This window comes from Elgaria multicarinata, chromosome 4 (assembly GCF_023053635.1).
Source record: "Elgaria multicarinata webbii isolate HBS135686 ecotype San Diego chromosome 4, rElgMul1.1.pri, whole genome shotgun sequence".
In the NCBI taxonomy this organism is placed as follows: Eukaryota; Metazoa; Chordata; class Lepidosauria; order Squamata; family Anguidae; genus Elgaria; species Elgaria multicarinata.
In genome coordinates this window covers 2,703,224-2,718,115 of record NC_086174.1, presented here as the reverse complement: position 1 = coordinate 2,718,115, position 14,892 = coordinate 2,703,224, and the positions used below count along the sequence as shown (strand labels likewise).

The 14,892-nt window shown below is 47.0% G+C and overlaps 1 protein-coding gene across 1 annotated transcript in view; it reads left to right on the top strand.

The window, feature by feature from the left end:
- The first annotated feature begins 11,514 nt into the window (after window positions 1-11,514).
- Window positions 11,515-14,892, top strand: part of DRC1 (dynein regulatory complex subunit 1) — a 32,535-nt gene continuing 29,157 nt past the window's right edge. Inside the window, exon 1 of the mRNA XM_063123785.1 lies at window positions 11,515-11,695. Coding sequence (XP_062979855.1) covers window positions 11,529-11,695 — 167 coding nt within the window. The 5' untranslated portion in view covers window positions 11,515-11,528. The remainder of the gene's footprint in view (window positions 11,696-14,892) is intronic.

Sequence of the window (14,892 nt, the reverse complement as noted above, 5' to 3'; positions counted from 1 at the left end):
ATTTATTTAAAACATTTATATCCTGCCCTATATCATTAAGATCTAAGAGTGGCGTACAGATAAAAACATACAGTATAAAACAATAAATATGCACAGTTAAAAACAAATTAAACCATGATCCAAGTTAAAACAATATATAATTTTAAAGTATTTCAAATCTGCATTTAAATCAGAAGTATTTCCAATCTGCATTTATGGATGCAAAAGCTGAACAATGAAGAAAACAGATAGGGGGAAGATCAACTCCTTTGAAATGTGGTGTTGGAGGAGAGTTTTACAGATACCAGGGATCCGTGAAAAAGACGAATCAGTGGATTATTCGAAAATGCTGAAACTGAGACTATCATACTTTGGACATATAATGAGAAGAAATGACTCATTAGAAAAGACAATAATGCTGGGAAAAGCAGACGGTAGAAGGAAAAGAGGAAGACCAAACAACAGATGAATTGACTCCATAAAGGAAGATATGGACATGAAGTTACAAGATCTCAATAGGGTGGCTTACAGCAGATGCAATTGGAGGGCGCTGATTCACAGGGTCTACTGCTATAAGCTGAAGCCGACTTGAAGGCACTAACTCCTCCTCCTCCTCAGAAGTAAGTCCCACTGTTTTCAGTGGAGCATACTTCCTTGTAAGTGTGTTTAGTCATAATAATACTGTTAATTCAAGATAGATAGATAGATAGATAGATAGATAGATAGATAGATAGATAGATAGATAGATAAGGATGACCATATGAAAAGAAGGACAGGGCTCCTGTATCTTTAAAGTTGTATGGAAAAGGGAATTTCAGCAATTGTCATTTGAATGCATGTCGCACCTGGTGAAATTTTGTCTTCATCATAAGAGTTAAAGCTGCAGGAGTCCTGCCCTCTTGACCAGATACAAAAGAGAGGAGGGCACCTGCAGCTTTAACTATTGCGATGAAGAGGGAATTTCACCAGATGCTGTATGCATACAAATGACACCCGCTGAAAATCCCTTTTCTCCACAACTGTTAAAGATACAGGAGCCCTGTCCTCCTTTTCATATGGTCATCCTTAGATAGATAGATAGATAGATAGATAGATAGATAGATAGATACACACGCACACACATTATATGTCAATACATACATTGTATGTATCCCCTTTTCTTTTCTTTCTTTTTTTGTAGTATACCTTAAATCTGTTATGCTACTTGCAGAAAGGGATCAGCACTGGAGAGGCAAGAATGAAGGAAGTCTTAATTTCCTCTCCTGCATTTTTATGTATTAATGACAAAATTATATACAGCCTGCCTTTCTTTCAGCCCTTCAAAGGGCCCCTCAAGGCAGCCTACGCCCAGCAAAAAAAGCGTCTACAAAAATGCACACACACCAGGGACGAGCCTTAGAAGAAGGCGGCAGGGATCAAAACGTTCTTAAACTTGCCTTGAAGCTGAGTTTGCTTTCATCGGGTGATAGAGGCAAGCAAATGGGTGAGTAGAAGGTGCAAGAGACGAAACATGGCTGAGAGCAACAATTGCGGAGGGGCCGCCGCCTCCGGGATGCCACAGAAGTGTGGGAGAAGTCTTCATAGCTCTTGTATGGGATCATTGGTCAAGGGCATCTTCACTCCAAAGCTTTCTGATCCGGGCGGCAGTTAATCTCCATGGCAACTTCTCGGGGCTAACACAGCCCCAACGTTCTACAGATGGGTGGGGGAAGCCTTGAGGTCCCCTAAATATGAATCTACCAACTGATCCATTCTACAGGAGAACTAATGGAAGAAGAAGGTGCTGGTTTTAACCTATAAAGCCTTACACAGATTGGGAACACAATGTCTGATGGGATGCCTTTCCCGACATGAACCTACCCAAACAATACGTTCAACATCTAAGGTCTTCCTCCGGTTGCCTACTCCGAGGGAAGCTTGGAGGACGGCAACAAGAGAGAGGGCCTTCTCCGTGGTGGCCCCGCAACTGTGGAACAATCTTCCTGATGAGGCCCACCTGGCGCCGACATTGTTATCTTTTCGGTGCCAGGTCAAGACTTTTCTCGTCTCCCAGGCATTAGCAATACGTAATAAGCCTGGGTCTGTTCTTTGGCTCAATGTTTTTAAAGTTGTTATAGTGGTTTTAAATGTATGTGCATGTTTTTGTGGTTTTTATTTTTTGTATATTGTTTTTAAGTGTTTTTATCTTATGTAAACCGCCCAGAGAGCTTCAGCTATGGGGTGGTATACAAATGCAATAAATAATAATACGAAAAAGAAGAAAGGAGGGTTATAGTCACAGTAGGCAGTAAACCTAATGTAAGCAGGTGTGCTACAATAACAGAAACGGTCTTCTTGACGCCTTGCTGTGTTTTGTATCCAACCTTCAAAAGAGAGTGTCTCTATTATATTCAGCCCTATATAAACGTTACAAATAAATAAGTGTCCTTGTGCCCTTCAGTGTGATGAAACTAATCTTCTGAAAATCAGTTTAGAAAATTATAACAAAGCATCAGAGGATGGCAAGAGCTCTTTGGCACACCAAAACCAATGCCACAATAATTGGGTTCGGTTTTAAGGCGCCACACCTTGAGTTAGAATCATAGAATAGTAGAGTTGGAAGGGGCCTACAAGGCCATCGAGTCCAACCCCCTGCTAAGCAGGAATCCACCCAAAAGCATCCCTGACAGATGGTTGTCCAGCTGCCTCCTGAAGGCCTCTAGTGTGGGAGAGCCCACAACCTCCCTAGGTCACTGGTTCCATTGTCGTACTGCTCTAAGAGCCAGGAAGTTTTTCCTGATGTCCAGCCGGAATCTGGCTTCCTATAAGTTGAGCCCGTTATTCCATGTCCTGCACTCTGGGAGGATCGAGAAGAGATCCTGGCCCTCCTCTGTGTGGCAACCTTTCAAGGATTTGAAGAGGGTTGTCATGTCTCCCCTCAATCTTCTCTTCTCCAGGGCATGGGCAGTATGGATTTGTGGTAGTTCTTCTCAGAACTTGGATGGCCGTTTCCGGAGGGGGCACTGAAGGATTTCTGATCTCCTCCCTGTAATTTATGCTTACGGGTCCCACAAGTTTCCATCTTGTCTCCCGTGCTAATCGACATCTACATGAAACCACTGGGTGGGGCCATTCGGAGATTTAGAGTGCAGCTCTAGCTCTTTTTCGAGGTATTAACCTACAAAGCCTTTCACAGTTTGAGGTTACAGTATGCGAAGGAATGCCACTTCCTATATCTTCCTTCCCATGCCAAGATCATCATCTGAGGCTCTGCTCCGAGAGTGTCTACATACTGAGATTCAGTGGGTGGCTACTCATGAGTAAGCCTTTTCTGTGGTGGCCCCCAGATTGTGGACTTTTCACTGCCAAGCAAAGATGGTTTTATTCTCCCAAGCTTTTAAAAATAATTTTAACTCCAGCTTGCATTATTTTGATATTACGCTGCACTCTAAAATCATTTCCCCCCCATCTTTTAACTGCTTGAATATTGACCTCTTTAAAAAAAATCTGGATTGGAGCTTAAAAAATATTTTAATGTGTTATTGTTTTTATCACTGTTTTATTGTATTTCCTTATATTGCATATGGGTGACTCATAAATTGAATAAATAAATTCATGAGACTCTTGGGTTGTTTTTACTGCAACAGGCTAACTTTTCTGGAACAGGAAGGTGTATTAATGGCTGGCCTTGAGCTTTGCCATAGACAGTTGTTTCCAAGTTTCTAAAGTATTACAAGCCTTTTGTGGGTAGATGCCTCAACTGCCTGCTTGGAAAAGTTGATCCTCTTCTCAAAGGATGATCAATTCCTGATGTGCATCTACACAGATTTGCTATGAAGGTCTCATACAGCAGCTGGGCTGGGTGGCCATGTGTCCTATTTTATAGAGGACAGTCCTCTATTTGAAGGCATTGCCTGTGTGCATGGTTCTCCGGCCCAAGGTCCATTTTAAAGAAGCAAGAGCAGGGTCTTTGCGATTTGCCCGTCAATAGCTACCAGCACATGGACCACAGACCGATCAAGCAGGCATAACACCCATAGTAGGCTGAGATGAAGATGATGATGATGATTATATTTATGTGTATCCCGCCTTTTGCCCAATACTGGGCCTCAAGGCGGTCTTACAAAATTTAAAACATATACATTTTAAATCTAGGGAAAGAAATACACAAAAAATAAAATAATAAATAAATAAATACAAAATAATAATAATAATAATAATAATAATAATAATAATAATAATAATAATAATTTGTTACCCGCCTCTCCCTCTGGATTGAGGCGGGGTACAACACAAATAAAAACACCATAAAATACATACAACTAATTCAAACGTTTAAAACCAGTGCATCATTAAAAGCAGCACAGCATTAAAAAAGGCATCTTAAAATTCAACTGGGTAGGCTTGCCAGAAGAGGTCAGTCTTTATGGCTTTCTTAAATTTTGGAGGACTTTAAACATTTAAAACACACGACAATTTTATAAGACCTTAACATAGATGGAGGGTGCAGGACACGGAATAATGGGCTCAAGTTAAAGGAAGCCAGATTCCAGCTGGACATCAAGAAAAAACTTCCTGACTGTTAGAGCAGTACGACAATGGAATCAGTTGCCTGGTGAGGTTGTGGGCTCTCCCACACTAGAGGCCTTCAAGAGGCAGCTGGACAACCATCTGTCAGGGATGCTTTAGGGTGGATTCCTGCACTGAGCAGGGGGTTGGACTCGATGGCCTTGTAGGCCCCTTCCAACTCTGCTATTCTATGATTCTATGATTCTATGACCATAGTATTCTCCAAAGGCCTGCTGGAACAAACAAGTTTTAGCCTGCTTCCAAAAGCCCATCAAGGAGGGAGCCAGTCTAGCTTCCCTGGGAAGAGAGTTCCAAAGCACTGGAGCAGCCACCAAGAAGGCCCTGTTCCATGTGCGCCTGTGAAGATGATGGGACTGAAAGAAGAGCTTCTCCAGAAGATCTCAAAGCACGGGCAGGCTCATAAGGGAGAATACGGTCTTTCAGGTAACCTTGACCCGAGATGTGCTGTATTCTATTTAAAAATGGAAAGCAATACCTACAAAGCAGCACATGCAAATTTTAAGTGTCTTCTTTTTTGGTGATGCATAAGTGCCCACTCTAAGCTGAGGTGGTGAATCCCTCTACCCAGTAGTTATTATATCCAATGCTGGATATAATATGCAGCTACCTGGATATGCAACAGCTACTACTCATGGTGGCAGTCAGGGCCGGTGCCAGACTATTTTGCGCCCTAGGCAGGTGAGCTGCTTTCACCCACGCCAGCGTAACTGGGCGTGGTAACCTGGAAGAGCGACTTCCAGGCGTGCTGTACCGAAGCCGCCCACCCACCCCAGCGTCCTGGCTTCGCTATGCCAGGACGCTGGGGTGGGCGGGCGCCTTTGGAACAGTGTGCCCGGAAGCCGCCCTATCAGAGCTGCTGTGGGAGTGCGGCTTTCGGCGCCCCCTTACCTTGGCGCTCTAGGCGGCTGCCTGAGTAGCCTCTATCATAGCACCAGCCCTGGCGGCAATACATTGATGCTAGTATCAGAGGCAGTATGCCTTTGAATACCAGTTGCCGGAAAACAAGAGGAGGAGGGTGACGTTGAGTTCATGTCCTTCTCGTTGGCTTTCCACAGACATCGGGTTGGCCACTGTGAGAACAGAATGCTGGACTACATAGGCCTTTGGTCTGAGCCAGTGTATTCTTTGCCCAAAACACGTCTCCAGAAACTTCTTGGGGTAGAGCGACTTGATAGTATTTCTCTGCTGAGGCTACAGCTGCCATTCAGAGTGTACTTTTCTTCTGAGCCCCTGCGTCCTGCTTTGGCTGTAGCAAGCTGTAAATGCAGTGGAGTCAGCAAACAGTCAAGCCTTCAAGAGTTTAGCTGATGAAGTTCAGGTTACAACAGAGGTGGTTTAATTGCAAGCAGAGGTCAGAGCACAGGCAGGCAGGTAGACAAGGGGATCAGGTAACGAGGAAGAAGTCAAACACAGTAAATCAGTCAGGGTGCGTTAAGCTGTCCAGAAGCAGAGTTGTTAGGCAGTCCAAAAGGTCAAGGAAACAGGCCCTCAATCACAGACACGTTTCAGGAGGCAAGATCAAAGGCAGGATTGAACCAAGTTGTTCCAACGCCAGGTGGATTTTCTGTGAAGGTTTTTAAGCCCAAAGACTGCTAGACTTCTCAGCTTCTGTGATCAAGCCTCCTTTTCCAGAGCCTTACTCCTGAGGAGTTACTTTCTCCTGAGGAGACCTTTTCTGGAGGTGTGCACTCCTTCTCACACAAGCCCTACTTGCCTATCACTAGCAGCAATGATGGTCCTGGGGGTCAGGGAGTTGCTCAGCCTCGGCTTCTCCCCACAGAAACACACACTGTTGAAGTGGTCAGGTGGTCCATATGGAGATGGACTGGCCTGATTTTTTAAGCACAGAGTTTGGGAGAGTGACAACTCGGAACTCGAGTTTTAACATCCCATTTTGTTATGCAAAAAAACCATTTTGCAGGCATTTGTGGTACAGGTTGAAGCTTGGCTTGTTTTTATACCACCCCCTGCAATTTCACAATGGGAGTGTGTATTGATTTCAATGGGTGAGTTAAGGCCATGCTCAACTCATTCACACTGAGATCGATGGGACAAAAATACTTAGGGATCACACTTGACAGATGTGCTGAACTCCAACCACGAATGATTTAGTGACGTCGCTGAAGTTCGTATCTTCTGGCTCAGAAAGACAAATCTCTGAGGTGTATAATGCTCGTCTCAGATACGGTATGGAAAGGTCTTCTAGGCATTATGTCATGGAAAGTTCTTCTTGGTTGGGATTTCCTTCTCCAGCTCAGAAAGGACCACACAGGCTCTGACAAGCCATCTCCATCCCACCCTTCACCCTACTGCTCCATCAGTGATTAGAAGGAGGAAGGGAGGTCTTTTCCTTGCTCCTTTTTCTGCAAGGCAGGTAGGAGTCCTGGGAAATATAGTCTGCCAACCATGTCAGGCATTGAAGAAGAGGGGGGGAGACCTCCCTCTCTTCTCTGCCTTGTACTGCCACTGGAGCAGTAGGCCAGGTCAGCAGGTGGGTTCATGGGAGCGCTGGGCTTTGATGGGATGGGTGGGTGGGGGAAAAAGGAATCAGACTCTGTCACACTCAGCAAGGATTCGATAGGGCCCAGTTTGGTTTAGAACTGGACTTCAAATAAATGGGTTGGGGGAATTGTCTTGTATTCTGAGCCCACTTCCAAGCCTGACTAGGAGAGTTTGCCCCATCACTAGGATGAGGATGAAAATCACGGACTCCCACATTTCAAAAGGTTACAGACACACACAAAGATGCTGCTGACACATCCCAACTGGGCTATCCCAATCTGAACCTACCTGGGATGCTAGAGTCACCTTCCTCCGAGAGCCCCCACTGAGGTCTGCCTGGCACCAACACTTTCAGCACCAGGTTAAAACTAGGGTGTCCATATGGAAAGGAGGACAGGGCTCCTGCATCTTTAACAGTTGTATTGAAAAGGGAAGTTCAGCAGGTGTCATTTGTATATATGGAGAACCTGGAGGGCTTCCACACACAGTCTTTGGGGTGCCCCGAAAGTGCTTCAGGGCGCCCCGAAACTCCTAGTGTAGCTACCTGGTCAGAAGAGACGGAGGAAGAGGCGGCGGCGGCGAAAAGTTCCCAGGACTTGGCGGCTTCCTTGCCGCCGAGCCCAACTCCCCGCCGGCCTCCTGCTGCTGGCGAAAGAGCCACCCGGGTTGGAGAGCTCGGTGGAAGAAGGCGGGCTCTTCTGCCGAGCTCTCTAACCCGGGTGGCTCTTTCGCCGGCAGCAGGAGGAGGCCGGCCAGGAGTTGGGCTCGGCGGCAAGGAAGCTGCTGAGCCCTGGGAACTTTTCGCCGCCGCCGCCGCCTCTTCCTCCGTCTCTTCTGACCAGGTAGCTACACTAGGAGTTTCGGGGCGCCCTGAAGCGCTTTCGGGGCACCCTGAAGACTGTGTGTGGAAGCCCTCCTGGTGAAATTCCCTCTTCATCACCACAGTTAAAGCTGCAGGAGCTCTGCCCTCTTTTAAATCTGGTCACTCTAGTATAGCTCCTGCAGTTTTAACTGTGGTGATGAAGAGGGAATTTCACCAGGTTCTCCATATATACAAATGACACCCACTGAAATTCCCTTTTCTATGCAACTGTTAAAGATACAGGAGCCCTGTCCTCCTTTTCATAGGGTCACCCTATTAAGACTGTCCTCTACTCCCAAGCATTTGATGGCATATGAGGCGGCATTTATATATGTCATCTTGTTTCCACCAGGTTTAGTACCTTATTGTAAATCTTTTAGCTGGTTAAATTGTTTTAAACCTTGTATGTCAGAGATTTCATATTATGTTTTCATTATCTTCTATTGTGGTGTGTATCTTTTGTGAACCACCCAGAGAGCTTTGGTTATTGGGCAGTGTAGAAATGAAATGAACCATCGAATTTCCCAAACGACAACAGCACCTTTTTGCTTATTGGCCAGGAACTAAGGTTGGCTAGACCAGGCCTATATCCCAATATTATCCTGGGATCATCCCTGTGCATGCAAATGACACACAGGGGATCCCTTAACCAGAGACCGTTCCTGGCCTGAATGAGTACATCAGATATTGCCCAGGGCTGAATCAACTGTGGGGATGAGCACGTGTCCCAGACCCAACGAAACAAAGAATAGAAAAGGACAGAAATCTACTACCCCAGGCGGCTTCTGGTTCAAATCTGGTCGAGAGATCTCCAGTTCAGTAGAGAAAAGATACACTGATCAGTCCCTTGTCGAAACACTCGCGGGATCCAGTCACTGAGGAGGTGCCTGGCAACCCTGTTCTAACTCTGCATGACATCACACAGAACATCATAAAAAGAGCCAGAGTCAGGACAGGCTTCTATACCAACGGGACTTTCTCCTTTCCACACCGGATCGGCTGTTTTCTAGTTTGATTATCCCTCCAAATACCAGCGAGGCCACTCTCCTCCTCAATGAAAGGCATGGAAGAGCAAGAAGAAGAGGAGACTGTCATAAAAGAGGGAAAGAAAGCACAAAGTTCAGGAAGAAACCGTTGGAGAGGGAGAGGAACCATCCACGGGCACAGCAGGGAAGAAGGAAAAGGAAATTCAAGGAAGAGCTGCGGGGGGGGGGGGGATGTCAAGAGGAGAAAACCACCCCTGCCTTTGACGGCTGGCGTCACCTCGGGGTTTCTAAGACATTCGGATCTGAAATATAATTCACCCAATGTTTAGCCCAGGCTGCATACTTGCCTCGGGCAGATGTATATATATATATTTCCCAGTATTCAGCTCTTTACTCTAACCTCTTAGTTTAACCTTTGCATGCCCTAGCAGTCACTTTTTAAAGATGATGCTTTGTTTAAATGTTACTGTAAACTCCTTCGAGACGTTGCTTATACCACAAAAGCAGTGTGTGTGTGTGTGTGTGTGCGTGTGCGTGTGCATATGTTTCAGCCTTCCCCAACCTGATCCCCTCCAGATGTCTTGGACTGCCACTCCATCAGCCACAGCCAGCCATGGATGGAATTCCTCCAACAGGCCCCCGATGGGTCCAGATGGCCATTATATGAAATTAATTCATTTTGGAAGGGGGGGGGAATCACCCCCTTACAAATACGCACCTTTAAAACATAAGAAGAGCCCTGATGCTGGATCAGACCCAAGGTTCCATCAAGTCCAGCACTCTGTTCACACAGAGGCCGAAGAGCTGCCCACCTGGGAAGCCCACAGGTAGGACTGGAGTGGAATAGCTGCCATACAGAGGTGGCATGTCTCTATCAAACGAGAAGGATCTTGGAATTGTTGTAGATCGCAAGCTGAATACGAGCCAACAGTGCGATATGGCTGCAAGAAAGGGAAATGCTATTTGGGGCTGCATTAACAGAAGTAGAGCTTCCAAATCACGTGAGGTCCTGGTTCCTCTCTATTTGGCCCTGGTTAGGCCTCATCTAGAGTATTGCGTCCAGTTCTGGGCTCCACAATTTAAGAAGGACGCAGACAAGCTGGAGCGTGTTCAGAGGAGGGCAACCAGGATGATCAGGGGTCTGGAAACAAAGCCCTATGAAGAGAGGCTGAACAAAGTGGGCATATTTAGCCTGGAGAGGAAAAGATTGAGGGGAGACATGATAGCACTCTTAAAATACTTAAAAGGTTGTCACACAGAGGAAGGCCAGGATCTCTTCTCGATCCTCCCAGAGTGCAGGACATGGAATAACGGGCTCAAGTTAAAGGAAGCCAGATTCCAGCTGGACATCAGGAAAAAACATCCTGACTGTACGACAATGGAACCAGTGACCCAGGGAGGTGGTGGGCTCTCCCACACTGGAGGCCTTCAAGAGGCAGCTGGACAAGCATCTGTTGGGGATGCTTTAGGGTGGATTCCTGCATTGAGCAGGGGGTTGGACTCGATGGCCTTGTAGGCGCCTTCCAACTCTGCTATTCTATGATTCTATGAGTCTATCTTTAACAGTTGAATAGAAAAGGGAATTTCAGCAGGTGTCATTTGTATATATGGGGAACCTGGTGAAATTCCCTCTTCATCACACCAGTTAAAGCTGCAGGAGCCCTGCCCTCTTTTAAATCTGATCACTCTACTATAGCTCCTGCAGCTTTAACTACTGTGATGAAAAGGGGATTTCACCAGGTTCTCCATATATACAAATGACACCCACTGAAATTCCCTTTTCTATGCAACTGTTAAAGATAGACTCATAGAATCATAGAATAGCAGAGTTGGAAGGGGCCTACAAGGCCATTGTGTCCACCCCCCTGCTCAGGAGCCCTGTTATCCTTTTCATAGGGTCAGCCTGGGTATAAAAATGTGATAAATAAATAAACAAATTTGAGATTGCAAGCTCTTTGGGGCAGAGGCCTTTTTTTGTACACTGAAAAGTGCCATGCACACTGAAGGCAAGATATAGAAAAAATCAATATAAACATATAATAAAGGTGCAGTTTGCAGCAAAGGGCAGCCTACTTAAACGGACCCCTCCCCAAGTCCGGGTGCCCGCTTGCATGCAGACATTTTGCGTTCTTGCTCCCGTGTAAACATCAGGAAAAACTTCCTGACTGTTAGAGCAGTACGACAATGGAACCAGTTGCCTAGGGAGGTGGTGGGCTCTCCCACACTAGAGGCCTTCAAGAGGCAGCTGGACAACCATCTGTCTGGGATGCTTTAGGGTGGATTCCTGCATTGAGCAGGGGTTGGACTCGATGGCCTTGCAGGCCCCTTCCAACTCTGTTATTCTAGAATTCTATGATCCCAAGCCGAACCGGAAGTCAGATGTCGTGCGCGACTCTTCTCTTTATATCTCTATTTTGTAGGCGGCCCTTAGGGAGGGAGGGAGGAAGGGAGAAGAGAAAGGGATTGCAGCGGGCATGCGCCGAGGCCGCCGGGCCCGGCGCCGCCTAGCGTCCAGCTGGCGCGAGCATGCGCAGAAGGCGGGCGAGGCTGCCGGCGGTCGCTTAGCGACGCGTTGCCGCGGCAACGGAGGATGCGGCTGGCGAGGCCTGTGGCGGAGCGGAGCTGCCGGGATGAGCTCCGAGGCCGAAGCGGGGGCCGAAGCCGACGGGGAGGCGGAGGGGGCGGGCGGCGGGGCCGCCTCGCGGGGCAGGGCCCCCAACATCGCCTCCGAGGACCCCCAGGAGCGCATCGCCGCCCGCCGCATCCGCATCGCCGCCCGCCTGGAGTCCAAGCGCAGGTCCGCCGCGGGCCCCCTCCCGTCCCCCTCCCTCTTCCTCCTCCTCCTCCTCTTTTTCTTCCTCCTCCTCCTCCTCCTCTTTTTCTTCCTCCCCCTCCTCCTCCTCCTCCTCCTTCTTCCTCCTCCTCCTCCTCTTTTTCTTCTTCTTCCTCCTCCTCCTCCTCCTCCTCCTCCTCCTCCTCTTCCTCCTCCTCCTCCTCCTTTTCTTCTTCCTCCTCCTCCTCCTTTTCTTCTTCCTCCTCCTCCTCCTCTTCTTCCTCCTCCTCCTCCTCCTTTTCTTCTTCCTCCTCCTCCTCCTCTTTTTCTTCTTCCTCCTCCTCCTCCTCTTCTTCCTCCTCCTCCTCCTCCTTTTCTTCTTCCTCCTCCTCCTCCTCTTTTTCTTCTTCTTCCTCCTCCTCCTCCTCTTCCTCCTCCTCCTCCTCCTCTTCTTCCTCCTCCTCCTCCTCCTTTTCTTCTTCCTCCTCCTCCTCCTCTTCTTCCTCCTCCTCCTCCTCCTTTTCTTCTTCCTCCTCCTCCTCCTCTTTTTCTTCTTCCTCCTCCTCCTCCTCCTCTTCTTCCTCCTCCTCCTCCTCCTTTTCTTCTTCCTCCTCCTCCTCCTCTTTTTCTTCTTCTTCCTCCTCCTCCTCTTCCTCTTCCTCCTCCCCCTCCTCCTGGGGGTGGGCGGGAAAAAGCCCCCGGATTGCACTCCCCATCGTCGTCATCATCATCCATCATCATCATTTATTCATTTATTTATTTATTGCACTTATACACCGCCCCCATAGCCAGAGCTCTCTGGGCGGTTTACAGAAATTCTAAAATTGAGATTAAAAACAAGTATACAAAATTTAAAACTCTAAAACACAGAACATACACACATAAAGCATTAAAAACTGTTAAAAAAAACCTAAACATGTGGGTGATTAAGATGTGCTGCCGTATGCCTAGGCAAAGAGGAAAGTCTTAACCTGGCGCTGGAAAGATAGCAGTGTTGGCGCCAGGCGAGCCTCGTCAGGGAGATCATTCCACAGTCTGGGGGCCACCACCGAAAAGGCCCTGTCCCTCGTTGCCACACTCCGAGCCTCTCTCGGAGTAGGCACCCGGAGGAGGACCTTAGATGTTGAACGTAGTGACCGGGTATATTCACTTCGGGAGAGGCGTTCCGCCAGGTATTGTGGTCCCAAGCCATGTAAGGCTTTATAGGTCAAAACCAGCACCTCGAATTGGGCTCGGAAACATACAGGCAGCCAGTGCAAGCGGACCAGAGCAGGTGTTATATGGTCGAACCTTCTGGTTCCCGAAATCAATCCGGCCGCTGCATTTTGCATGAGCTGCAGCTTCTGAACCATCTTCAAAGGCAGCCCTACGTAGAACGCATTGCAGTAATCTAACTTGGAGGTTACCAGAGTATGGACAACTGAAGCCAGGTTATCCCTGTCCAGACAGGGGTGTAGCTGGGCCACCAACGGGAGTTTGTAGAAGGCACTCCGTGCCACTGAGGTCACCTGAGCCTCAAGTGACAATGATGGGTCTAAAAGAACCCCCAAGCTACCAACCTGCTCCTTCAGGGTGAGTGCAATCCCATCCAGAACCGGTAGAACACCCCCCCCCCATCCTGTCAGCGGAATCACCTACAAACAGCATCTCAGTCTTGTCTGGATTGAGTCTCAGTTTATTAGCCCACAGCCAGGCACCGATTTAACCCATCCACAGCCTCTCCTGTTGAAGATGAAAAAGAGAAACAGAGCTGCGTTTCGTCAGCATACTGATGACGGCACACTACAAAGCTACGGATGACCGCACCCAACGGATCATCATCATCCATCATCATCTTCATCATCCATCATCATCATCCATCATCATCATCCATCATCATCTCTACCCCAGGAAGGGCGGTTTGGAGGAACAACAACAACAACAACTTATTTATTTATTTATTACATTTTTATATTGCCCATGAGCTGAGGCTCTCTGGGCAGTGCACAATTAAAACCATAGAATATAAATACATTTTAACTTGGTGTTTTTAAATTTGTAATTTTGCATTGCTGCTGTTTTTATCTGGTTGAGTTTTTTATATTGTATTTTATATTATGGTTTTATACTTATTACTTTGAATGTTTTTAATTTTTGTGAACCGCCGAGAGAGCTCCGGCTATTGGGAGGTATAGAAATGTAATAAATAAGTAAATAAATAAATACAAGAATACAACAAGATAAATTTAAAACATTAGAATAATAAGAATAATAATTTATTACCTGCCTCTCCCTTTGGATTGATACACTCCCCTCCTCCCCATTAAACCACAGTACAGAGTGACATTTAGAGTGTGGGGCTGGGACTCGGGAGATACCCTGGTTCTTAGTCCCCCGTTCAGTAGGGTGACCCTATGAAAAGGAGGACAGGACTCCTGTATCTTTAACAGTTGCATAGAAAAGGGAATTTCAGCAGGTGTCATTTGTATATATGGAGAACCTGGTGAAATTCTCTCTTCATCACAACAGTTAAAGCTGCAGGAGCTATACTAGAGTGACCAGATTTAAAAGAGGGCAGGGCACCTGCAGCTTTAACGGTTGTGATGAAGAGGAAATTTCCTTTTCAATGCAACTGTTAAAGATACAGAAGGCCTGTCCTCCTTTTCATATGGTCACCCTTAGACTCTAAGGCCATCAAGTCCAGCCCCCTGCTCAATGCAGGAATCCACCTTAAAGGATCCCTGACAGATGGTTGTCCAGCTGCCTCTTGAAGGCCTCTAGGGTAGGGTGACCATATGAAAAGGAGGACAGGGCTCCTGTATCTTTAACAGTTGCATAGAAAAGGGAATTTCAGTGGGTGTTATTTGTATATATGGGGAACCTGGTGAAATCCCCTTTTCATCACAGTAGTTAAAGCTGCAGGAGCTATACTAGAGTGACCAGATTTAAAAGAAGGCAGGGCACCTGCAGCTTTAACTGTGGTGATGAAGAGGGAATTTCACCAGGTTCCCCATATATACAAATGACACCTGCTGAAATTCCCTTTTCAATACAACTGTTAAAGATACAGGAGCCCTGTCGTCATATGGTCACCCTACCGTTCAGCCAGTCACTGACCCTCAGCCTGACCTACCTCACTGGGTTGTTGTGAGGATAAAAACAGACCCACATACGTGGACTTGGGCTTCTTGGAGGAGAGGCAGGGTATAGATCCAACAAATGAATACAGAGGGCAATTAAAA